A 25,777-nucleotide genomic window follows, 5' to 3' on the forward strand; every position below is an offset into this window, starting at 1 on the left:
AGTGTGTCCCTAGGCTGGCTAAAACTGCTGACGCTTCTTTTGATTCTGCTTCGGAGGTGCCTTTAGGTATTTGACTTGTTCGCTATGTGATCAATTCAATCACAATAATGCATCAGTCGTTGCTTTGGTATGAATCGCTTGATACGATTATCTATTTGGCAGAAACCTGTAAAATGTGGGTTTTCAACTATAAGCCCATTCATTACTTGTTAAGCAATTTGAAATCTGATAGCCTGCCAAGTCATTGCACATTGAAGATTCGAGCAATGCCCGCTTGCTGGCTGGCCTACGTTTTAAAATGCGTCTGCCAGTAGGAAATGGATGTCATTCATATCTAATACTGTACACTGACGTGCTAGGAATTGCTGGTGAAACACAAGCATGGGTCTGTCCTGCCCCTAGCTGACTGGGTGGGGGTTGGCTAACAATCTTAAAAATGAACAGGTTTTAGGCCTGTGCCATGGCTATGAATGAACCTGGACCTAGGTGCATTACCTGCAGTGGTATACTGGCGTTCCAACAGTAAACGAAACATGGCAGCTGTAGGGAACACCAGGGATTCCCGTTTAGTAAAGTAGTGTGGCTAGTAGCTAATTATCTGCAGACAAATAATTAAGCAAATTAAATCGGGTGTTAATTTTTTCATAGATTTACCCCTTCTCATTCCACCTCCAACATCACCACCATAATCTCTTATTTTAATGTGTTGAAAAGAAGCACACTTAGTTTGTGTCCTGCAGCTATCTGACCCTGTTCTCTCTCCTGCAGTGGTAGAGCTCCTGTACTGGCGTGATGTCAAGACTTCTGGCGTGGTGTTTGGCGCTGGCCTCTCTCTGCTGCTCTCCCTGACACTTTGCAGCATCGTCAGCGTCTCATCCTACATCACTCTGGTGCTCCTCTCCGTCACCATTTGCTTCAGGATATACAAGGGGATCCTGCAGGCCATCCAGAAGTCTGATGAAGGGCACCCATTCAAGTTAGTAACCCACTTTTTTTTTTTACATAAGTGGTGGGAAGAAGTACCCAATTGTCATACTTGAGTAAAAGTAAATATACAGTGGGGCAAAAAGTATTTAGTCAACCACCAATTGTGCAAGTTCTCCCACTTAAAAAGATGAGAGGCCTGTAATTTTCATCATAGGTACACTTCAACTATGACAGACAAAATGAGAGAAAAAAAATCCAGAAAATCACATTGTAGGATTTTTAATTTATTTGCAAATGATGGTGGAAAATAAGTATAAGTACTTTACTCCACTGCTCAACATACACCATGATGTAATGCAGAAAACATCCATATATTCTATTATATACATCATGCATGCATTAGCCTCAGCTGCTCTCTGGACTATCTCTTGTTCCAAAACCGCAGATTAAGATTCCTATACAGCAGAGTAACCTTGGCATCTCACATACATTTCAGTGATCACTGTTCCAAGGCAGTGTTCCTGAAGAGTGCATCTTTTTGTGGATTATTCCATTTAGTCACTTCAGGAATTGAATTGAAGTTAAATGACTGAATTGAAACTACACGTTTTATGAATCATGCAATTTGAACATGATTATCCAGCTACTGGCTTATTTATAGTTGGAGTAAAATATTGGTCTGATTAGATGATTGGGTTGCAGAAGTAGATGTATTCCCAGCCAAGGAGGGAGAAAGGGACATGTCTCTTATTTGAGAGTAAACATTCTGACTCTGTCGCACAGAGCTGCTAATCTGGTTATCCCCATTCCTGGCAGTGGCTTAAAGCCTTATGAATTCTCACCAACCACTCATTAACATTGAATTATCTTGGTTTAAGATTACAGGGATTGTGACTGGTGCTCAGAAAATCATAACTAAGCCGGTCAAGCGTGGTTCTTGGCTTTGCGTTCTAAGAAATCAATCTGATGTGTAAAAATGCCAACCACTCCTCGACAACCTGTAGGCTTCAGAGGGTTTTCTAGACCCCTCGCCCATGTTTTGTGAATAACCTCAACACTAAGAAACAATTTAATTGTATTTGTTGCGTACACATTTTGCAGATGTTGCAGGTTTGGCGTAACACTTATGTTCCTAGCTCTAACAGTGCAGTAATAAAAATACATGCAAATAAAAAGTATAAATATTAGAACAAGCAATGTCAGTCTGGAATGTATATGATGATGTGTAGAGATTATGGGACACTATATATGAATAGAAAAAAGGTGTACAGAGGGTTTAGTTTAGGATGAGCCTTGACTAGAATAGTGTCGTGACTTTACTTTCATTAATCTAATGACTTATCTAATCAACTGTTAAAGTGTTACCCAGTTAAATTAATCATGTAACAAACTCACTAGGATTTGGGGCCCCACGGGGGCTGTTCTTTAAAGAGTTACAATCTCCCGAATTAAACTCTAAAGGTCTTTACCTATCACATCCATAAACAGTTAACTTATTAATCATAACCTCGTATCATATCATCATTCTGAACAGTCGTAACCTTGCATCTGCAAAAACCCCAGCCTTACTTATGATTCAGTACTACACAAATGTATTTATTTTATTTGCTAACTAAATGGTAACACAGTATAAACATACACACTTAATACATTAGAAACAGGTCCCTAGCAGACTGACAACAGAATGGCTGCTTGTTACAAAAGACATGGAGGTCGAGAGAGGGACAGACCTTTTAACGTTGTTACGTTTAGAAACTACTCTCACTTATACTTTGCACACCGCCACCCGCTTGGAGTAGGAAATCATGAATGTATTTGTGAAAATCCTTGGTTTCTCTCAATAGACAAGGCCTTCTTGGAAAGGATGTTGGACCTCTTCGCTTGTGAGGCTCTGATTGTCCGAAAGGGGTCCCCACCAGTCTTCTACTGTTCTCCTCTGCAGTTGTCCGACATCCGGTGACTTGTCGTGTAGTCCTGAACAGAACTACAGATTTTATTCTACTTCCATTCGCTCTGGAAGATGTTTCTTTGAAGATGGCTCCAGTGGGGTGATGGGAGTAGTGTAATACGATGATTTGAACACAGTAATGGAATGGTCCCACTTAAATTTGCTTTTCTAGATACTTTACTGAGGACAGCTAATCAGCCGTACCAGTGATTGTCCGGGACGTGACTTTATCGTCTCTACCTTGTGTTGAGATTGAGTTCCAACCACTTTAAATGTGAGCTGCAGCGCCACTTCTCTCTGGTCTGATGTGTAAATTCTTAACCCATTTTATACAGTTCATTCAAAAGGCTTGGTCTGTCAGGCTGACACGTTCTCTGACCTCACTCGTGGGCGTGGCTAGTCACTGCAAAGTTGATGTAGAACTCTATGGCTCCTAAAAACACACACTTTTCATATTTCATGCACAACACAGGATGGACATATATACTTTTCAAGTTACAGTATTTCCTTTAACATTTTTAATGGCATCACAAAATAACCGAAACTTCACCAGTGTTCTCCAGATCACCCCTGACCATTCCCCACATTCTATGTTAGAAATATTGTTCCAGTATTTGCTTTAGAATGTGTTAGTTTCCTCGGGAAAAGGTCTGAAACGGGCTCATTCCTGTGGTGAAAATTGTAGAGGGAGATGCTGAAAGTTCTCCTTGATTTACAACAGGGTGTGAGGTGTTACCCCCCCCCCCCCCCCCCCCCCCCCTTATGTGGCTGAGAGGGGTCTGGTTGGACCTATTTGAATCCTCACAGGACAGTCATGACAGTTTATACATATGTGGGTTAACTCCATTGTTGAATGATAACACACCTTGTTTAGATTCAGGATTTGTCTTGCAATATACATAGGCCCAGCTCATGTTTTGTGGTGTTGCAGGCTGTACCTGGATCAGGATGTGGGTCTGTCAGAGGAAACCGTCCATAAGTACAGCGACTGTGCTCTGGCACGGTTCAACACAACAGTCATAGAGCTGCGTCGCCTCTTTCTTGTTGAAGACCTGGTGGATTCCCTCAAGGTAAGAATGCAAATGAAGATTTAAGCATGTAGGCTAACCTCCTGCACGGAAATATGGTGCTTGTTTAGGAATAGGCTACATATTTTGGTATTAATGATATATTTTTATTTTTACTCAGTCTAGGGGGAATTTGGCTGTTAACATGTGGGGAATGTTCAGGTTCAACCCCCTAATAGCTACGGAAAACATTTGCCCTTAATTCTATGGTTGCATTCACATGTAAAAATGAGCTTTTCCTTTCATTTTGTCCATGTACAGTCAGGTAGAAGTAGGGGACCCTCATTGTTTTAAGGGGGAAACAGCCTTGTAGAGAAGAGCACCTGTTGAGAGCTATGAAGTTTCTACATGTCTGTCAACACCTTCCAGTTCAACCCCTGCCCTGTCTACCACGAAGGCCACTCCAGACCCCTCCTCCCTGCATGCCCTGGCCCCTTTCTCTCCCCTCTGTGGTTCTAGCCTGGCCTCTTTTGTTAGAGGGTACAGTAAATTAGACTTCTGCCCATTCAAGAGCCATCAGCTACGTTGATTTAGGATTAGTAATATTCATCAAGAGTGTCATCTATTTAGTCTGTGCCCTGTGGGCAAAGTGAAATGGTGACCTGGTGAACTTCTGCCAAATGTCGTAAATATACCAAATGAGGCACCACCATTGCCTTATGTATACATTTAGGACAAGGCTATAAATGGTGGTTGATATTTTGATTCCAGGTCAGATTCTGTTTCTTTACTAATTGATAATTGTCTGTCCACCTTGGATATCACTGTATAAGGATGCATGTGATCCTGGATTACAACAGCGGAGTGCCTCACATGTTAACATACCTAAGCTCTGTAGGAAGGAATAAGCAACATTTTGAGTGAAATTGTCATAGAACGGCTTTGCTAATCAATATATGGAAAGATAGCCTCTTACATGCTCATGGTTGCACCTCTGTCACTTGGTCGCGTCATTGCCATAGTTCTCAATGTTCTACAGATGCCTCAGCATATTGATTTCTGACAGATGGTTAATGCCAAGTCTTTCAGAACAGTGGCTAATGACTTCGTCAAATCTACGCGAATGGCCTGTAAATACGTCGACATTGCTTAAGTAGACTATTTAGTAGAAAACAACTTTGCCATCATGATGTCGTTAAGTTTAAGATAGAGATGGCAATGTTGCCATGAGCTAGCAGAGTTCATCAGAAATGGCTAACAATGCCAACATTAGCTAGGTAGAATGTCGGCGCTCTCCCCTCAATCTTAGCTGAAGTTGTACTGCATCTAAAGTCTCTGGAGACATCACAATGATTACAAAAACTTACTTACTAATTTGCCTACATTTTGAAATGTCATCGTGTTTCCAAGCCACAGTAATGCACTTCAGATAATCTTAATCGGCACCAATTGAGACTGGAGTAGTATGGTCAGCTGGTCTTAAAACGAATGTTCAAAACAATATTGTGACAACATGCAGTGTTCTGAACAGACTGAAATAAAACCTATCCTTCTCCCATCCAGTTTGCTGTGCTGATGTGGATTCTCACCTATGTTGGTGCCTTGTTCAACGGACTCACACTCCTTATTCTAGGTAAGATACCTTTTGAAAAAGTTGATAATTGGAGACTTAAGCATAAAGGCTTTTTGTGACATTTTTGACACACTTCACTTCCACTCCTGCATGGCTGGGTGTTTTTTTGTTTTTGTAATGGGTACGCTTAGGTTTAGGCAATAACCCAATCAAAACGAAAAGCTCCTTGAATGTGGGAATATATGCCAGGCAGGCATATTGGGCTTAATCAATTATGGCCTATTGTATAGATAGTAGAACAAAAATGAACGTTTAAGATCAGACTTTTAGTTTATAAATACACTGCTCAAAAAAATAAAGGGAACACTAAAATAACACCTCCTAGATCTGAATGAATGAAATATTCTTATTAAATACTTTTTTCTTTACATAGCTGAATGTGCTGACAACAAAATCACACAAAAATGATCAATGGAAATCAAATTTATCAACCCATGGAGGTCTGGATTTGGAGTCACACTCAAAATTAGTGGAAAACCACACTACGGGCTGATCCAACTTTGATGTAATGTCCTTAAAACAAGTCAAAATGAGGCTCAGTAGTGTGTGTGGCCTCCACGTGCCTGTATGACCTCCCTACAATGCCTAGGCATGCTCCTGATGAGGTGGCAGAGGTCTCCTGAGGGATCTCCTCCCAGACCTGGACTAACGGGCCAGTCCATAGCATCAATGCCTTCCTCTTGCAGGAACTGCTGACACACTCCAGCCACATGTGGTCTTGCATTAGGATGAACCCAGGGCCAACCGCACCAGCATATAGTCTCACAAGGGGTCTGAGGATCTCATCTTGGTACCTAATGGCAGTCAGGCTACCTCTGGCGAGCACATGGAGGGCTGTGCAGCCCCCCAAAGAAATGCCACCCCACACCATGACTGACCCACTGCCAAACCTGTCATGCTGGAGGATGTTGCAGGCAGCAGAACGTTCTCCACGGTGTCTCCAGACTGTGTCACGTCTGTCATGTCCTCAGTGTGAACCTGCTTTCATCTGTGAAGCGCACAGGGCGCCAGTGGCGAATTTGCCAATCTTGGTGTTCTCTGGCAAATGCCAAACGTCCTGCACGGTGTTGGGCTGTATAAGCACAACCCCCACCTGTGGACGTCGGGACCTCATACCACCCTCATGGAGTCTGTTTCTGACCGTTTGAGCAAACACATGCACATTTGTGGCCTGCTGGAGGTCATTTTGCAGGGCTTTGGCAGTGCTTCTCCTACACCTCCTTGCACAAAGGCTGAGGTAGCGGTTCTGCTGCTGGGGTTGTTGCCCTCCTACGGCCTCCTCCACGTCTCCTGATGTACTGGCCTGTCTCCTGGTAGCGCCTCCATGCTCTGGACACTACGCTGACAGACACAGCAAACCTTCTTGCCACAGCTCGCATTGATGTGCCATCCTGGATGAGCTGCACTACCTGAGCCACTTGTGTGGGTTGTAGACTCCGTCTCATGCTACCACTAGAGTGAAAGCACCGCCAGCCAGCATTCAAAAGTGACCAAAACATCAGCCAGGAAGCATAGGAACTGAGAAGTGTTCTGTGGTCAACACCTGCAGAACCACTCCTTTATTGGGGGTGTCTTGCTAATTGCCTATAATTTCCACCTGTTGTCTATACCATTTGCACAATAGCATGTGAAATGTATTGTCAATCAGTGTTGCTTCCTAAGTGGACAGTTTGATTTCACAGAAGTGTGATTGACTTGGAGTTACATTGTGTTTAAGTGTTCCCTTTATTTTTTTGAGCAGTGTACTTTGCTACCGTGACACACACCGACCCACTTTGTTCCCTTTTAGCATGTGCACATAGTAAGTACACAATCATGTTTTTGGGATACGTGTCTTTCCATATTTCACAATTATTCTTTAGTTGAGGACACGACATCAGTGTCCTTATCATCTTGGTCTGTATCTTTGTAAGTCACCTTGATTTAGCACGTGTTCTATCAGTTTCTTTATTCAAATATTTAGCGTACTCCGACAGCAGGTAAAGCAAGGGGCTATAGCAGCACACAAGTAGACTACAAATGCATGCTGGGCCGGGTTACCCTGACCTCGTGATGTGAGCACTACTGGAGAGAAATTAGAGCGTGCGAGAAGGCAGACGCTCCAGCCTTTGGGAATTTAGCTCCAGTCAAATTGGGCGCTCTGCTCGCATACAATATTACATCTGTATACAGACATAGTGGCTTACTGACAGAGGTGTCAACCTTCTCCCCCTCTCTCCAGGTCTGGTTGGAATGTTCAGCTTCCCCATCATCTATGAGAAGTACAAGGTATAAGCTGTTATTTGCTGTTAAATGTATGAAAAATATGTTGATCTGACGAGGGAAGCATAGAACATTCGCACCTAAACTGAAATGTTGATTAATTGACTTCAAAGTCAAGTGGAAGTTTAATATTGTACCTAAGCTTTTCACTAGAATGATTTTTGTTTTGTGTATTTTAGGTACAGATTGACCATTATGTGGGGATGGCCAACAAGCAGGTCAAAGACATTATTGCAACGTAAGTAAATATTGGTTGACAAAATGTGAATATCTTGGCAGTGTTGTAATGCGAAGGAAAAATGTATAGGAAGTAGGTATCCAAAAAACTCTTTGAACAACCAGGTCAATTGAAGTCCTAAAAAGCTGTTGAAAAATAAATAGTGGTGGATCAAATAGGATTATCTTGGCAGTGATGTAATGAGAGATGCATCTTCCAAATATTCATGGGTGGCATGTAGCCTAGTGGTTAGAGCGTTGGACTAGTAACCAAAAGGTTGTGAGATCGAATCCCGAGCTGACAAGGTAAAAATCTGTTCTGCCCCTGAACAAGGCAAATTAAAAATAAATATTCAGACCCTTTGCTATGAGACTTGAAATTTAGCTCAGGCGCATCCTGTTTCCATTAGTCATCCTTGATGTTTTGACAACTTGATTGGAGTCCACCTTTGGTAGATTCAATTGATTGGGCATGATTTGGTAATGTGTGCACACACCTGTCTATATATGGTCCCACCGGTGACATTGCATGTCAGAGCAAAAACTAAGTCATGAGGTCGTCCGTAAGAGCTTCGAGACAGCATTGTGTTGAGGCAGAAATCTGGGGAAGGGTACCAAAAAGCGAGGTATGGACCTCGGGAGCCCGAACCATGAAAAACAGCCCCAGACCATTATCCCTCCTCCTGACAGCCAAATCCACTAATCTGAAGGGTTGTCCACAACTTTTGTATACATGGTGCATGTGTTTGGCATGAACTGTAAAGTTCCAATGTCTCTCAGGCCATCAGAAAAATACAGAAATGAAAATGCTTATTTTACATATCCACCTAGTTTTCAAATTTGACAGTATTTTATGTTTTGGAATAATCGGTTATGAATTTGCTTTGAATAGTTCATGACCCTAGGGTGGCAACGCATACATTCTAAGTGATTTCAACGGGTCTTTCACCATTCAGATTTTGTATACGTTTCAATTCAACGTCACCCCGATACTATGTCAAAAAAAGGCATATTGGCCAAAGTCACAATGGTACTTGATCCAGACAGGCCTTTTTAAAGTTCAATAGCTTTTTTACCAAAGCCAAATTGAGTGTATAATGGATTAATTAATGCATACATTAAAATCAATCTATATAACACTAATTTATTTGAATGGTAAATCTCTGATAATCTGGGTAAATTAATGTAGCCTAGGCATATTCACAATACAGGTGAATGTATATTCAATAGGATGTGCATGCATTGAGGTATTTAGCTTGTTTTGGCTGATTTTCATGGGGTGACATGTTTCCCTTCCGTTTGACTCATTTTATTATACTCAACATTTGCGTAGAATAGCATTAGTCTTTTTATAAATGTGTACGCTGCCTCTTTTTCTAAGGCCCATGACATTTACACACACCGCTCAATAAAATATCTTGACTGGGAGAGATGAGGCGGGGTAGACTAAGTTAATTCATTTTTGGTGACGATCCGCTTGGAAATTGACAATATTTTGCATTATCATTTCAAGCAAGCTACTACCGGTATCTTATTGTATTGTAAGGTGGTCTAAGGCACTGCATTGCAGTGCTAGCTGTGCTGCCAGAGATTCTGGGTTCGAGCCCAGGCTCTGTCGCAGCCGGCCGCGACCGGGAGGCCCATGGGGCGACGCACAATTGGCCCAGCGTCGTCCGGGTTAGGCCGGTAGGGATATCCTTGTCTCATAGCGCACTCGCAACTCCTGTGGCGGGCCGGGTGCAGTGCACGCTGACCAGGTCGCCAGGTGTACAGTGTTTCCTCCCACACATTGGTGTGCCTGGCTTCCGGGTTGGATGTACATTGCGTCAAGAAGCAGTGCGGTCGGGTTGTGTTTCGGAGAACGCATGGCTCTTGACCTTCGCCTCGCCCGAGTCTGTACGGGAGTTGCAGTCATGAGACATGACTGTAACTACTACCACTTGGATACCACGAAATTGGGGGGAGGATAAAAAGGGGTGTTAACACACACATATATATATATTTTTTTTTTTAACTTCTGTGCAGCATAAGTGGTGACGCAGCCCAGACTCCCAGTGAGTGCAGTGGTTTCTCAGGACAGGCTAGAGCTAGCAATGAGTAAGTGGTGCAGGCACAGGGAACGTTCGGGGCATGGCTAGAATGGAAACAGGATGCACTTAAGCTCAATTTCAAGTCTCATGGCAAAGGGTCTGAATACTTATGTAAAGGTGTTACATTTTTTAAAGTAAAGCTACATTAGCTACATTTCAAACTGTTTTTGCTTTGTCATTATGGGGTGTATTGTGTAGATTAAGGAAACATTAATGTAATCAATTTTAGACTGTAACGATGTGGGGAAGGGGTCTCAATACTGCCGAATGCACTGTATAGCAGTCTAATCCGAATTGATTGTTTAAAATCCTGTACCAACAAAGCAAGGAAATGATCTAATAGTTTTGAAAAAATGTGAATCTCCAATTGATAACAAATTTAATGAAATCCTTCTTATACCACTGATTTTAACAATTTATTCACATTTATCAGACACATATTGCATCATTTTACCATTTAAAAGGTTCTGCAAGAATTCAATTGTATTATAAATAATTTACACAACATGCAAACAGCAAGAACCCACCCCTTGTATTCAGAATGAATTTTCATTCAGAACCAGAATTGGATTACCCAAAAACGTAGCCACTTTATATTTATGTACTTTGTAATATCTGCTAGGAACCTTTGGCTGGATTTATATTACGTTTTTTAAACTATTGGTGTTGTGTGTTATTTTTTACATGTCTGCACTCCTGCCTATATAATTGACCCTTGTATGATAAAGTAGGCCCTATGTTGAATTTAGGTATTTGTAGAAGGGTGTTTTACTCAGAATGAGCGCTTTCATTTTAAGCATATCAACATCTTTTAACTAAAGCTTTTTGCTTCTTTCCACTTTCAGGGTCCAGGCCAAAGTCCCTGGACTGAAGCGTGTGAAGGCTGACTGAAGAAAGAAATGCCGGTCAGTCCCTGAAGTCCTTTGAGAGGGTGGGTGGCACTGGGTGAGGGTGGTGTGTAAGGTGGTATGCAGCACTGTTATTTTCACAATCTCTTCATTTCAGAATTCCTTGTGTTCCCTGAAACACCCTGGATTATCAGTATTCTATAGCTCAAGTATTGCCACCTTTTGATTAACTAATTTGACCATACCATGCTATCTGGCTCAAAAAGCTAGTTGGAATATGTAAAATATATATATTTTAATCTTGCACTTGGACATGACCAGTGATGGATGTTGAAAGGAAATTGTGTTCCATGGGCTGGTTCATTTGTTCTTTGACGCAGTGTTCAGACAATTGGAATTGCTTTGTCTCTTCTTTTTTTTTTTGTAAGAGGGAGAACTTTGGAAACCTGAGTTTTTTTGGTATGATTAAGTTGGTGGTGGTTGTGATTTTACTGTTTTATTGATTGACTGTAGTTTCAAAGCTTCTAGCTCTCTTCAGTGACTCTTGAGTGTGCTTGACATGTGTGTCATTGTGCTTGGCGATGGTCTAATACCAGCAGGGCGCTATTCCATAGCACTTCATGCTTCTGAGTATTTCTAGTTAGAAACATTTAGAACTTTAAAAAAGTTAAAGCATTTAATGATCATTTCACCTCATGCAGCTGCCTAGTTAAACTCTAACACGTTTACCTACAACTTAAGACGAAAAAAATGAAACACTGTCTGTGGACCCTATCTAAAGCTGCAAAATTATGTTACTTGGTAACTTCAAGCATTGTTTATGCAAGTAATTGTGAATGTTACTTCATACAATTGTAATGAACTCTTCTGTTTGTGGAATGCATTGTGAAATATAAACAATTACAATAAAGCTTCTAGATGAATTACTGTGTTTATTTCTCAGTAGGTAATGGAGGGTATAGAAAAGTTAAAAAGCAAACACTTGCAGAAACTATAGCTCTGCCAGAACAACCCCTTGCTTCTATCCAGGGCATGTTTTAAATGCTTGGATGTCACTTCACCTTTTTTGTTGAATAGGAATTTACAGTATACTCAATGCTTTTCTAACTAGCATGTAGGAATGCTAGTACATTGTAAATACTAACAGTACAAGAATTGCCATTGTCTCAACCTAGTCTGAAGTTACATTTTGTACATTTGAGTGATTTTAGCGGATGGTCTAATTCAGTGACTTAGTCCGTGCATTCATCTTAAGGTAAAAGCGAAATGACGAAGTCTGAACCACCACCGAAAGTTCAACTGGGGGCAGAGAAGCTCAATATGCCTTTTGAGTGATACCACTGTCTAACAATTCAACTTTCATTGGACAAATGATTACGATTTTTGTATACATTTTCATTTAATCTTTCCATATACGTAACATTTGTACACCTATGTTGGCACACACTTACAATAAATTGGTATAAAACAACCATGATTGTCATTCATACAATAATTTTGCCTCACTCTACAAAGATGTAATTTTGATTAAAAAATAAATTCATGCATTTGAGCATATTTGAGTAATTTACAATATGATACAAATAATATGAAACAATATCTAGACAATCAGTCTTGTACAAAAACGAAATGACTTAACTGGGAACATGAATTCATACTTATAAAGAATGCACATAGTAACAATATTGAGATATTGCTGCCACAATAGCTAAACGTTACAGTGAGATTGACTGACTAAATACAGCAAGGTGAGGCAAAGAGTTCAACAGCAGACGAACACAGAAGAATGGAAAGATGACCAGGGCTTGAGTAAGACTGCATAGTCGGCTTTGGTGTGACAGGTCACTCATAGACTGTCTAATTTCACTTCACCTTAAAGCCACCCCTTGAAGTACCACTGAAATCCCTTACTGGAAGTGAATCTTGATTAAAACAGTATTCTTCAGTGTATTAGATCTGAACATTCTTTTCACTATGGTTACATGGAAAAACATTTCACCAAGATATTCCACAAAGTGTAAGTAACATTGACAAAACAAGAATGCTCACTGCCATTTCTGTGACGTTCACAAGCTGAACATTGAACATCAGATCACTGAGTAACGTTTAAATATTTTCATTAGCTATTAACATACTATATTACATGTCATCATACTTTGGATGTTTATGCATTAACTTAAAACAGCAGCAAAGCAATGCCCTTTTCTGCATATTGAATGAGTAAAAGTTTACAATCTAATAGCACCAGACATGTACAAAATTATTTCAACTGAAATTGCAAAAAAATATAAGACCTGTAGAAATATTCATAAAGGCACTTAAGTTTGATAATGTTCAACAATGGAAAAGGCTCTTTCAAATAAGTTATGGGAAAACAACTTTTTTTGCTCTACATTGGCTGGGATTCAATTCTTGAAGCGCTGTTGACAATGCAAAATGTAACCCTTAGCCTACAATTTCTGCGCCCTGTGGAAATCTTACTAACATAAAAAAATCCCCATCAAAATCCGTCTGTTTAAACTAGATGTTTTTTTTTGCATTCGTTGCGTCTCAATCCACTGCACCCGCCCTTCCCTATCTGCGGTGAAAGGTCGCAGAGCTAGAGCGGGGTTTTGTCAGACCATGAGACATCCCGAAAATCATTCTTCTCACAAAACGAAAATGTCTAGCGTCCGAACGGTTTGGCCTACAAACTATTATGACCACTATTGAAGGATGAGACTCACAGGATGGTATTCTCCGTTTTGCTTTAGGATGCTCACAAGACTCGTCTGAAGGACCCCGGTACCAGTTACAAAGATGAATAGAAGTACATATGAAGATATTTTAGGCACTAAACTAAGGGGGATAAATACATGTACATTTAAAAAAATAATATCGTTTCCTGATCTTTCTTATCTCTCAGAATTTGGGCAGACATTTCAAAGCAATCTTCCTTTAGATTTTTTTGGGACTATTTGTTGTTCCATGTAGTGAATCTGTTATTAAATGTGTTTCTATTGGCAAATAGCAGTAATGCCAAAGTCAATGTTTCATCCAATTTTTATATATATTGTTTTGATACCTTAATGGGTCTTAAAATTACAAATCTAATAGCTAAATAATCATTGGTATTACCATATTAAAAAATGCCATATGTTATCTCTCCCCCCGGCTTAGACAGGGTTTAGACTTGAGGTTTTAAAGGTAATTTCAGATTGAGCTGACATTTGCAGCGTTTACTGTGAATGAAATCTCCGCAAAAGCGCGGGAACATTGCCTTTAAGAGCCCCCTTGTCGACAATACACAATCGGATTGAATCCCAGCCATTATCAATGGTTTAAATATAAATCAATAGCTGGCGTGGCAACCTATTTTCATGTGTCCTTCATTACAAGCAGATGAGAATGTAAACACAAATGGTCATTTCTTGTTTAGACAGAAAATCCACCATTTTCTAGTGGCAAAAAATCTGCTTCAAAGTAATTTCCTGTTAGAAAAAGAGCTACCTGCTCTGCCTAATGCTTAGACTTGAATTAATACTACAGTGATTAGCGTATTGCACCCCATTCTCCCCCACAGGTGGATGGGGAGACATAGTTGCAGCATGTCAGGCAAAATTTTGACCGTAGCCAGACACTTGAGGCGTTGGGATCCTGGCTGCATTCTTGTCAGAATCCAAGACTTACTGTGTTAGGCTAAGGAGTTTGAATGCATGGTTGTGGAGAAAAGACTCGGGTTTATAGGCATTTCCACACAAAGACACTGAAAAAGAGGAAGACAATACAGCAATCAGTAACAAAAAAAAAATCATAACTCTGAATCAGACCTGTCTGAAATCACTTTTTAATGCTACTACTCATTGTAGAATATCTACATTTGATGTCGGAAGTTTACATACACCTTAGCCAAATACATTTAAACTCAGTTTTTCACAATTCCTGACATTTAATCCTAGTAAAAATTCCCTGTTTTAGGTCAGTTAGGATCACCACTTTATTTTAAGAATGTGAAATGTCAGAATAATAGTAGAGAGAATGATTTATTTATTTCATCACATTCCCAGTGGGTCAGAAGTTTACATACACTCAATTAGTATTTGGTAGCATTGCCTTTAAATTGTTTTTACTTGGGTCAAACGTTTTGGGTAGCCTTCCACAAGCTTCCCACAATAAGTTGGGTGAATTTTGGCCCATTCCTCCTGACAGAGCTGGTGTAACCGAGTCAGGTTTGTAGGCCTTGTTGCTCGCACACGCTTTTTCAGTTCTGCCCACAAATGTTCTATAAGATTGAGGTCAGGGCTTTGTGATGGCCACTCCAATACATTGACTTTGTTGTCCTTAAGTAATTTTGCCACAACTTTGGAAGTATGCTTGGGGTCATTGTCCATTTGGAAGACCCATTTGCGACCAAGCTTTAACTTCCTGACTGATGTCTTGAGATGTTGCTTCAATATATCCACATACTTTTACCTCCCTCATGATGCCATCTATTTTGTGAAGTGCACCAGTCCCTCCTGCAGCAAAGCACCCCCACAACATGATGCTGCCACCCCGTGCTTCACGGTTTGGATGGTGTTGTTTGGCTTGCAAGCCTCCCCCTTTTTCCTCCAAAAATAACAATGGTCATTATGGCCAAGCAGTTCTATTTTTGTTTCATCCGAAAAGTACGATCTTTGTCCCAATGTGCAGTTGCAAACCGTAGTCTGCCTTTTTCATGGCAGTTTTGGAATGGTGGCTTCTTCCTTGCTGAGTGGCCTTTCAGCTTACGTCGATATAGGACTAGTTTTACTGTGGATATAGATACGTTTGTACCTGTTGCTTCTTCCAGCATATTCACAAGGTCCTTTGCTGTTGTTCTGGGATTGATTTGCACTTTTCACACCAAAGTACATTCATCTCTAGGAGACAGAACGCATCTTCTTCCTGAGTGGTATGATGGCTGCGTGGTCCCATGGTGTTTATACTTGTGTTGTTTGTACAGATGAACGTGGTACCTTCAGGCATTTGGAAATTGCTCCCAAGGATGAACCAGACTTGTGGAGGTCTACAATTGTTTTTCTGAGGTCTTGGCTGATGTCTTTTGATTTTCCCATGATGTCAAGCAAAGAGGCACTGAGTTTGAAGGTAGGCCTTGAAAGACATCCACAGGTACACCTCCAATTGACTCAAATGATGTAAATTAGCCTATCAGAAGTTTCTAAAGCCATGACATTTTCTGGAATTTTCCAAGCTGTTTAAAGGCATAGTCAACTTAGTGTATGTAAACTTCTGATCCACTGGAATTGTGATACAGTGAATTAATTATAAGTGAAATAATCTGTCTGTAAACAATTGTTGAAAAAATTACTTGTGTCATGCACAAAGTTGGTGTCCTAACCAACTTGTCAAAACTATAGTTTGTTAACAAGACATTTGTGGAGTGGTTTTAAACTATGTAAACTTCCGACTTCCAACTGTATAACGTAATTCATCTAACATATGGTTAAGCCTTAACACAAGCTCTGCATACCTGGAGTCATGTCCTCCAGTGCTGATCACATATTTATCATCATAGGAGAAGCGAATGTTGGTCACGTGTGCCGAGTGCCCAAAGTATCGCTTGTGTTTGGCCTGCAGAGGATCAAAATAAGTATTAAACATTTGGAGCAGCCACAGCCAACAATGTCTGCTCTATGGATTCAGTAACTACAGTGGGGCAAAAAAGTATTTAGTCAGCCACCAATTGTGCAAGTTCTCCCACTTAAAAAGATGAGAGAGGCCTGTAATTTTCATCATAGGTACACTTCAACTATGACAGACAAAATGAGAGAAAAAAAATCCAGAAAATCACATTGTAGGATTTTTTATGAATTTATTTGCAAATTATGGTGGAAAATAAGTATTTGGTCAATAACAAAAGTTTATCTCAATACTTTGTTATATACCCTTTGTTGGCAATGACAGAGGTCAAACGTTTTCTGTAAGTCTTCACAAGATTTTCACACACGGTTGCTGGTATTTTGGCCCATTCCTCCAAGCAGATCTCCTCTAGAGCAGTGATGTTTTGGGGCTGTTGCTGGGCAACACGGACTTTCAACTCCCTCCAAAGATTTTCTATGGGGTTGAGATCTGGAGACTGGCTAGGCCACTCCAGGACCTTGAAATGCTTCTTATGAAGCGACTCCTTTGTTGCCCGGGCAGTGTGTTTGGGATCATTGTCATGCCGGAAGATCCACCCAGTCATCTTCAATGCCCTTGCTGATGGAAGGAGGTTTTCACTCAAAATCTCACGATACATGGCCCCATTCATTCTTTCCTTTACACGGATCAGTCGTCCTGGTCCCTTTGCAGAAAAACAGCCCCAAAGCATGATGTTTCCACCCCCATGCTTCACAGTAGGTATGGTGTTCTTTGGATGCAACTCAGCATTCTTTGTCCTCCAAACAGGACGAGTTGAGTTTTTACCAAAAAGTTATATTTTGGTTTCATCTGACCATATGACATTCTCCCAATCTTCTTCTGGATCATCCAAATGCTCTCTAGCAAAATTCAGACGGGCCTGGACATGTACTGGCTTAAGCAGGGGGACACATCTGGCACTGCAGGATTTGAGTCCCTGGCGACGTAGTGTGTTACTGATGGTAGGCTTTGTTACTTTGGTCCCAGCTCTCTGCAGGTCATTCACTAGGTCCCCCCGTGTGGTTCTGGGATTTTTGCTCACCATTCTTGTGATCATTTTGACCCCACGGGGTGAGATCTTGCCTGGAGCCCCAGATCGAGGGAGATTATCAGTGGTCTTGTATGTCTTCCATTTCCTAATAATTGCTCCCACAGTTGATTTCTTCAAACCAAGCTGCTTACCTATTGCAGATTCAGTCTTCCCAGCCTGGTGCAGGTTACAATTTTGTTTCTGGTGTCCTTTGACAGCTCTTTGGTCTTGGCCATAGTGGAGTTTGGTAGTGGAGTTTGGAGTGTGACTGTTTGAGGTTGTGGACAGGTGTCTTTTATACTGATAACAAGTTCAAACAGGTGCCATTAATACAGATAACGAGTGGAGGACAGAGGAGCCTCTTAAAGAAGAAGTTACAGGTCTGTGAGTGCCAGAAATCTTGCTTGTTTGTAGGTGACCAAATACTTATTTTCCACCATAATTTGCAAATAAATTCATAAAAAATCCTACAATGTGATTTTCTGGATTTTTTTCTATCATTTTGTCTGTCATAGTTGAAGTGTACCTATGATGAAAATTACAGGCCTCTCATATTTTTAAGTGGGAGAACTTGCACAATTGGTGGCTGACTAAATACTTTTTTGCCCCACTGTACATAGCTTAAAAAATATATCACAGTGACGTTGTTGAGATGAAGTGAAGCACTCACAAATTTCTCAGTGCATGGGAAGTCAAAGAGCTTGACCAGCCCAAAGTCATCCCCGGTGACCACGTTGAGTCCGGTGTGGGAGACACAGGCACAGTTGACGTCAGCCTTATCAGCATTCCGTGGCCAGATACCCAGCACCTCATCTCCCAGGATACTGAGAAGAAATGAGGGAGAGGAGCCATGCTCAGGCTGCAGAATATGCTGCACAAAACCACAGGCCTGCCAGTAAAATACTGAGATGACATTGTTCCACCACAGAATAGCCATTTTTGAGTTTCATCCGTCAATGGAAATACTATACTAAATTTCTCTCCTCAGTAGTAAAACATATGTATACTATGGAAAGAAAAAAAAGGATTCCTGCATACTACTAAAGATCTTAACCAGACATTAGTTTGTTTCCCATTACAACGTAGTCTCAGGGCAATTCATATTATTATGTACGTAAAGCGGTGAGACTTATTATGATATATTACGTTACGTTATGGCGGTTAGGGGAACTAATGACAAAGGTTAGTATAACTTCCATAAAATTTTAGAATTTACGTAGCAGGTTAGGTGAATTGGGTTAAGTTCAGAATAAGGATTAGGGGAAGGGTTAGCTAAATTGCTACTGCTGTCCCCGATGCGACTCGGAACGAATAGCCTTTGGATTGCTAGACGGTCGCGGATTACGCTCATCCATCCTCTCCAACCAACGTCCCTACTTTTGTTTCTGTCTAAAGTAACTATACTATTATATACGTCTTGGAAGTGCTCAGAAATACGTAAAGTATTTTTCGTATGGCTCTGAGACCAGGCTGCCTAATAATAACTGCTTATATGCAGAATCTATTTTTAACCCATTATCCTTGGGAAGACTGATGAGGGAGTTTGGGGTCTATTCATGAGAAGTGAACAGTGACAGCTGTGCTGCAGACAGTATTGATTGACCTCTATTATTCCATTGATCAATAACAGACACCCAAACACAACTACAAAACAACATGTCTGGGTGTGCCCCACTAAACATCCGTACAAAAACGTGCCCAGATGGCTTCAACGAGCCTAAAGCTCAAACAAGTTGAACCAGCAATGTATTTGTATTGCTTTGGCTTGCCATATTGCAATGTCCCTACCAGAGTGAGTTGTTAGGTGTAGCTCCCATTGTTGACGCAATATCTCAGTGTTACCGTGCAGTGCTTGCGTTCTTTACTGAATATGGATCTCAGTTTTGATTTTAGAGAGTATGTGGGTTTGATTGAATTCCAGTGACTACAACTAATCTTTCTACCTGGTCCAGGTGGCCCAGGTGATCCTGTCAATCACAGTCTGTTCTGTCACAATTTTCCCAGAAGGCATCTCATGCACCTGGCGCTTATAGTTTCCTGTGGACACCTGTGGACACACAGCCAGTGACACGTCAGAACACACACTCATGCATATGCACACATATGCAGATGTCGTCGTATTATATCACTCTAAATTCCATCAGTCATCTATCTACCAGCACTGTCTGCACAGCTAGGAAGGAAAAAAAATGAAAATTTTTCATATACAAATTTGTTCAAGATATAGAAGCCTCATTACTATTTCATGCTTTAGATCAACCAAAACATGGATTCAGGCTGGGATTCAATCAGACCATTTGTTGTCGACAATGTGGCTTTTAAAGGCAATTAACGATTGAGCCGACAGATGCAGGGTTTACTGTAAAATCTCTGCGAACGCGGGGACATTGCCGCATTGTCGAACACCCACAGTCGGATTGAATCCCGGCCAAACAATGAAATCGTAATGAGCTTAGTCCATTATATAACTTCAAATGGACTGGGAGGACCTTGGCCAACTATACTGGACCCTCCCCTTCTGTGTCCTCCCTCTGTCCCTTCAAGCCACAGACACATTTGTACTTGTAATTGTACGCCGAGGTCAGGTTAAATTTAGCAGGCCAAGTCACCATCTTACCCTGTTTCTGACCATGTGCCAGTCACATCAACATTTCAGAAAAGGTGCAAGGGTCTCCATAACAGCAAGGAATTAGTCTATAGAAATACCTCAGATAGGGTTACTTTGTAGCATACTGATGCGTGAGGTTACTCTAGAACAGCTCCAGACTGCTGTTAAAGGTGCTACTCACAGGTTTGAGTCTTTTTTTGTTGCATTGTTTTTCAGAAAATGTCCATAATATATCTGCAGTAATAGTGGAATGAGTGTGTTTCACAGTATTACTTACCCACCAGTGTTGTGATTGGCTGTGATATTCGCCACTTGATTTCTCCCGGCAGAGCGGCATCTGTTGTCAAACTGGGAAAGCAGTTCTGACTTTATGGCTGTGTTATTTAGTGGAAATCACTGTCAATTCCTGGTTAATAAAATTAGCTCAATTTTAGTTTAAATGAAAAAACAAGCATTGGATTGTTTAGGGAATCATCGTACCATCTAAATCGCTGTGAAATATATTTTCTATAGCAAAAAAATATTGTTTTAAAGCTATTTGAACCTGGTGGACCAAAACAAAAGATACTTCCGGTTTTGGTCCACCAGCCTCAAACAGCAGTTTTGGTCCACCAGCCTCAAACAGCAGTTTTGGTCCACCAGCCTCAAACAGCAGTTTTGGTCCATCAGCTTCAAACAGCTGTAAAAACGAAAATATATTTCACAGCGATTTAGATACAATGATTTCCTACACTATTCAAGTTAAAAAAAACTGTAGAATTTTTGCAAACAGGAACGATTTCCACTAGATAACATAGCCAAAGTCAGAATAGGTATCCCAGTTTGACAACAGATGCCGTTCCGGCGGGAGAAATCCATAGGTGAATATGACAGCCAATCACAACACTGGCAGGTAAGTAATATCATGAAAACACTGTCATTCCACTATTTAGGGCAGATATATTATTGACATTTTCAAAAATTTAAATGTAACACTTAAAAAAAAATCCTATGTGTAGTACCTTTAACCAGAAGGGCACTTGGCTATAAACGATTATGACCTGCCTGCCATACATGTGTGTGTCTAAATATAGGTTTTTCCACATTCAGTATGCTTTGAAATGGATATATGAGTGTCCATCATGTTGAGAACACACTGTGCAACATGATCAAATGGTCAAGAGTGCCCTATTAAACACAACATAGGTTGTAGATTTAGCTCAATTGGTTTCCACAATAATCAAATCATATTTCGATTTTTTTTTACCATTCAAACATAATGACCTTGACAGCAAAATAACATTTAACTCATTCCACTATCTATTTTGTGTGGCTTTAGGACATATGTAGTGTCTATCGTTTATTTAACAACAACAGCTTTCAAGTGAATTATCTTATTCCGCCTGTTTTTTTTAAACCATCACGGTCAGTGTAGCATACCTCAATGAACATGCTGTCTGCAGAGAAGTCCATCTGGATAACAAAGCTGGAGATGTCCTTACAGTAGCCCACGCGGTTTAGCGAGGGGCCCAAGGTAAGGTCGTAGAGGTCAACCGTACTCTCCACTGAGCCCACTGCCAGGAGGTGTTTGTCTGGACTGAACCTGAGAGGGTCACACAATAGACATAATATATATGGTTTGAGTTATGCCAAGATTAAGCTTAGGGTTATGCCAAATCAGGGTTGTGGCTGAGGCAAGGGTTAAGGTTAAACCTAGGAGAGGGGGTGACCTCGACAATTTATTGTTAAAACATGAGGCTGCCTGGATCTTTAATTTAAAGACCCTTGCTCCCCTCGGTCTCAACGTTTACAGACACCTGTGTGTGTCCTTTGACACTATATAAACTAGTGATCTGCAGTGTTTGTCATTATACCCTGATGAAGACAGCGTGTCTGTCGAAACGTTAGATATTAGGCTATTCAATTATTTCATCTGAGCTCCAAGAGTGTGCGGCTCTCCTATTATTTCTCAAGTGAACAGGGATGTGGACATGAAGATAGGGTTCATTAAGGTAGTGGTTGAGGCTAGGGTTCAACTGAGATCTGTACATTAAGCATGGTCAGGGTTGTGGTTGAGGTTTGAACATGGATGTGGACATGTTAGAGTTAGGGTTAGAGTTGTGTTTGATGCTAGGGTTAGGGTTACAGCCAGGATGTGGACATGAAGCTAGGGATAGGTACAGTGGGGCAAAAAAGTATTTAGTCAGCCACCAATTGTGCAAGTTCTCCCACTTAAAAAGATGAGAGAGGCCTGTAATTTTCATCATAGGCACACTTCAACTATGACAGACAAAATGAGGGGGAAAAAAATCCAGAAAATTACATTGTAGGATTTTTAATGAATTTATTTGCAAATTATGGTGGAAAATAAGTATTTGGTCAATAACAAAAGTTTATCTCAATACTTTGTTATATACCCTTTGTTGGCAATGACAGAGGTCAAACGTTTTCTGTAAGTCTTCACACACTGTTGCTGGTATTTTGGCCCATTCCTCCATGCAGATCTCCTCTAGAGCAGTGATGTTTTGGGGCTGTTGCTGGGCAACACGGACTTTCAACTCCCTCCAAAGATTTTCTATGGGGTTGAGATCTGGAGACTGGCTAGGCCACTCCAGGACCTTGAAATGCTTCTTACGAAGCCACTCCTTCGTTGCCCGGGCGGTGTGTTTGGGATCATTGTCATGCTGAAAGACCCAGCCACGTTTCATCTTCAATGCCCTTGCTGATGGAAGGAGGTTTTCACTCAAAATCTCACGATACATGGCCCCATTCATTCTTTCCTTTACACGGATCAGTCGTCCTGGTCCCTTTGCAGAAAAACAGCCCCAAAGCATGATGTTTCCACCCCCATGCTTCACAGTAGGTATGGTGTTCTTTGGATGCAACTCAGCATTCTTTGTCCTCCAAACAGGACGAGCTGAGTTTTTACCAAAAAGTTATATTTTGGTTTCATCTGACCATATGACATTCTCCCAATCTTCTTCTGGATCATCCAAATGCTCTCTAGCAAAATTCAGAAGGGCCTGGACATGTACTGGCTTAAGCAGGGGGACACATCTGGCACTGCAGGATTTTAGTCCCTGGCGGCGTAGTGTGTTACTGATGGTAGGCTTTGTTACTTTGGTCCCAGCTCTCTGCAGGTCATTCACTAGGTCCCCCCGTGTGGTTCTGGGATTTTTGCTCACCGTTCTTGTGATCATTTTGACCCCACGGGGTGAGATCTTGCGTGGAGCCCCAGACCGAGGGAGATTATCAGTGGTCTTGTATGTCTTCCATTTCCTAATAATTGCTCCCACAGTTGATTTCTTCAAACCAAGCTGCTTACCTATTGCAGATTCAGTCTTCCCAGCCTGGTGCAGGTCTACAATTTTGTTTCTGATGTCCTTGGCACAGCTCTTTGGTCTTGGCCATAGTTGAGTTTGGAGTGTGACTGTTTGAGGTTGTGGACAGGTGTCTTTTATACTGATAACAAGTTCAAACAGGTGCCATTAATACAGATAACGAGTGGAGGACAGAGGAGCCTCTTAAAGAAGAAGTTACAGGTCTGTGAGAGCCAGAAATCTTGCTTGTTTGTAGGTGACCAAATACTTATTTTCCACCATAATTTGCAAATAAATAAATAAAAAATCCTACAATGTGATCTTTTTTTCTCATTTTGTCTGTCATAGTTGAAGTGTACCTATGATGAAAATTACAGGCCTCTCATCTTTTTAAGTGGGAGAACTTGCACAATTGGTGGCTGACTAAATACTTTTTTGCCCCACTGTATCTGGTTAAGGGTTAGGGTTGAGCCAGGAAGTAGACAATGGTCTAGTCAAAGTACAAGAGCCCAGCTCCAGGTGGCTCCTATCTCTCCTCAGTTCTTGCCTGATGTCCTGTATGGCAGCACTGCGGTCTCGTTTCTTGGCCCACATCTTAAGTGAGTTGGTGAGGAGGATGATGAACTCCCCATTCTTCATGCCCACAGACACCATCTCCCCATCAGGACTGTAGCTGGCACACTTGGCTGGGTGGCCCAGGCTCACTTTGTTCAGCAGTTTCTATCAAGGAAACAGACAGCAGGGTTTTGAGATAACAAAACATGATACGTAGCCTTAGAATGGCCACATACCGTCCTAACTATACAGGTGCTAAGGAACCCAAGAACACAAATAAACTGTCATTTGAGATGAAAAAAGTAGTGTTAGTGTTTCTCTGTGTTTCTCTGTGCTGTACCTTGTCGGCCAGGTCCCATATGCGGATGGTTCCGTCGTCACTGGCGGAGATGAACAGGTCTTTAGAGGGGTGGGTTGCCAGGCCCCAGATCTCGCCCTGCATGTGACTGTTGATCAGGATGTTGGATGCAGCGTTCTTCTCCCCCACCTCAATGATCTCACCATCCTTTGTGCCTACCAATATCTTACCCTGGTAGACAGGCACACAAGAAGGTTACTGTTTTTGACCCTTCAAAAACCCTAGTTGAAGCTACAGACGTAAAATAAACTTAACTTGACAGACTAGTTCAAATAACATGTCACATCTCCCATACTACTACTGTAAAGGTGGCTAAAGCTGCTGGGTAGGCTATGAGCTTCCGAAGGTTGCCACAGTATGGGAAGAAAGCCAGCAAAGCCATTTCCAAACAAATGACTCAGCTATCTTTTTTCGATTGAAAGAATAAGTGATTTTATTCGCTGCATTAATACCTTCTCTGATCTTGAATATCCCAACTCTGTAACAAAATGTATGTTCTGTTGCAGTGTAATAAACAAGTGTGTATGAAAGAGCACCAAATAGATTGTGCAGTTATAAAGGCCCCAAAATTCTGACTCAAAACCAAGTCTTATCTAATGTCTAATCATCAGTCTATCCAATTAGAAGATATTTGTAACTGCAGATGAGAAGGTACCTACATTTTATTTTATGATATCAAATAAAAAGACAATGAATTCTGTTTTTTAAATAATATGGCTAGCTAGTGTACTGTATATTTATTTCCAAAGGGAACTTCAGGGAGTTATTTTCAGGTTTAACATTTGCTGTACGCTTGCTTATAGTCTTTCCCGCTGGGGTGTGTGCTGGCTGTGCTGAACTCACCTTGCCTCGACAAACGGACCTCACACACTCAACAGTCTGTCCCGTCTCAAGCTGGAACGCTCGGCAACGTTTCATCTCCTGGTCCCACAGTTTCACTGCACCGCCCTCCTTTGTACTGAGAAAGCATGTGCCGTGCACACACACACACATTTTACTAACCTTGTGGAGGGACACAATTGATTTCTGTTCAAAATCCTATTTTCCCTAACCCTAAACTGGGTCTGTGCCACAACTTGGCCACCCCATTCAAAATGTTCTGGACACGCCACTGAATATACAGTTGAAGTCAGAAGTTTACATACACTTAGGTTTAAGTCCTTAAAACTAGTTTTTCAACCACTCCACAAATGTCTTGTTAACAATCTATAGTTTTGACAAGTCGGTTAGGACCTCTACTTTGTGCATGACACAAGTCATTTTTCCAACAATTGTTTGCAGACATATTATTTCACTTATAATTCACTGTATCACAATTCCAGTGGGTCAGAAGTTTACATACACTAAGTTGACTGT

At 41.1% G+C, this 25,777-nt stretch overlaps 2 protein-coding genes across 11 annotated transcripts in view; one reads left to right on the forward strand and one right to left on the reverse strand.

The window, feature by feature from the left end:
- LOC110502570 (reticulon-4) overlaps positions 1-11,846 on the forward strand; it is a 34,511-nt gene extending 22,665 nt beyond the window's left edge. For all 6 annotated transcript variants that reach the window (XM_021580706.2, XM_021580707.2, XM_021580708.2 and 3 more), the window contains 6 exons: positions 769-976; positions 3,807-3,945; positions 5,446-5,515; positions 7,737-7,783; positions 7,957-8,015; positions 10,929-11,846. In XM_021580706.2, coding sequence (XP_021436381.2) covers positions 769-976; positions 3,807-3,945; positions 5,446-5,515; positions 7,737-7,783; positions 7,957-8,015; positions 10,929-10,974 — 569 coding nt within the window. In that variant the 3' untranslated portion in view covers positions 10,975-11,846. The remainder of the gene's footprint in view (positions 1-768; positions 977-3,806; positions 3,946-5,445; positions 5,516-7,736; positions 7,784-7,956; positions 8,016-10,928) is intronic.
- Positions 11,344-25,777, reverse strand: part of LOC110502569 (echinoderm microtubule-associated protein-like 6) — a 101,716-nt gene continuing 87,282 nt past the window's right edge. For all 5 annotated transcript variants that reach the window (XM_021580703.2, XM_021580701.2, XM_021580702.2 and 2 more), the window contains 8 exons: positions 25,265-25,379; positions 24,404-24,592; positions 24,056-24,228; positions 21,629-21,791; positions 19,545-19,648; positions 18,272-18,425; positions 16,423-16,523; positions 11,344-14,676 (listed from right to left, as the gene is read on the reverse strand). In XM_021580703.2, coding sequence (XP_021436378.2) covers positions 14,652-14,676; positions 16,423-16,523; positions 18,272-18,425; positions 19,545-19,648; positions 21,629-21,791; positions 24,056-24,228; positions 24,404-24,592; positions 25,265-25,379 — 1,024 coding nt within the window. In that variant the 3' untranslated portion in view covers positions 11,344-14,651. The remainder of the gene's footprint in view (positions 14,677-16,422; positions 16,524-18,271; positions 18,426-19,544; positions 19,649-21,628; positions 21,792-24,055; positions 24,229-24,403; positions 24,593-25,264; positions 25,380-25,777) is intronic.

The sequence above is a fragment of the Oncorhynchus mykiss genome, chromosome 23 (assembly GCF_013265735.2).
Source record: "Oncorhynchus mykiss isolate Arlee chromosome 23, USDA_OmykA_1.1, whole genome shotgun sequence".
Classification (NCBI taxonomy): Eukaryota; Metazoa; Chordata; class Actinopteri; order Salmoniformes; family Salmonidae; genus Oncorhynchus; species Oncorhynchus mykiss.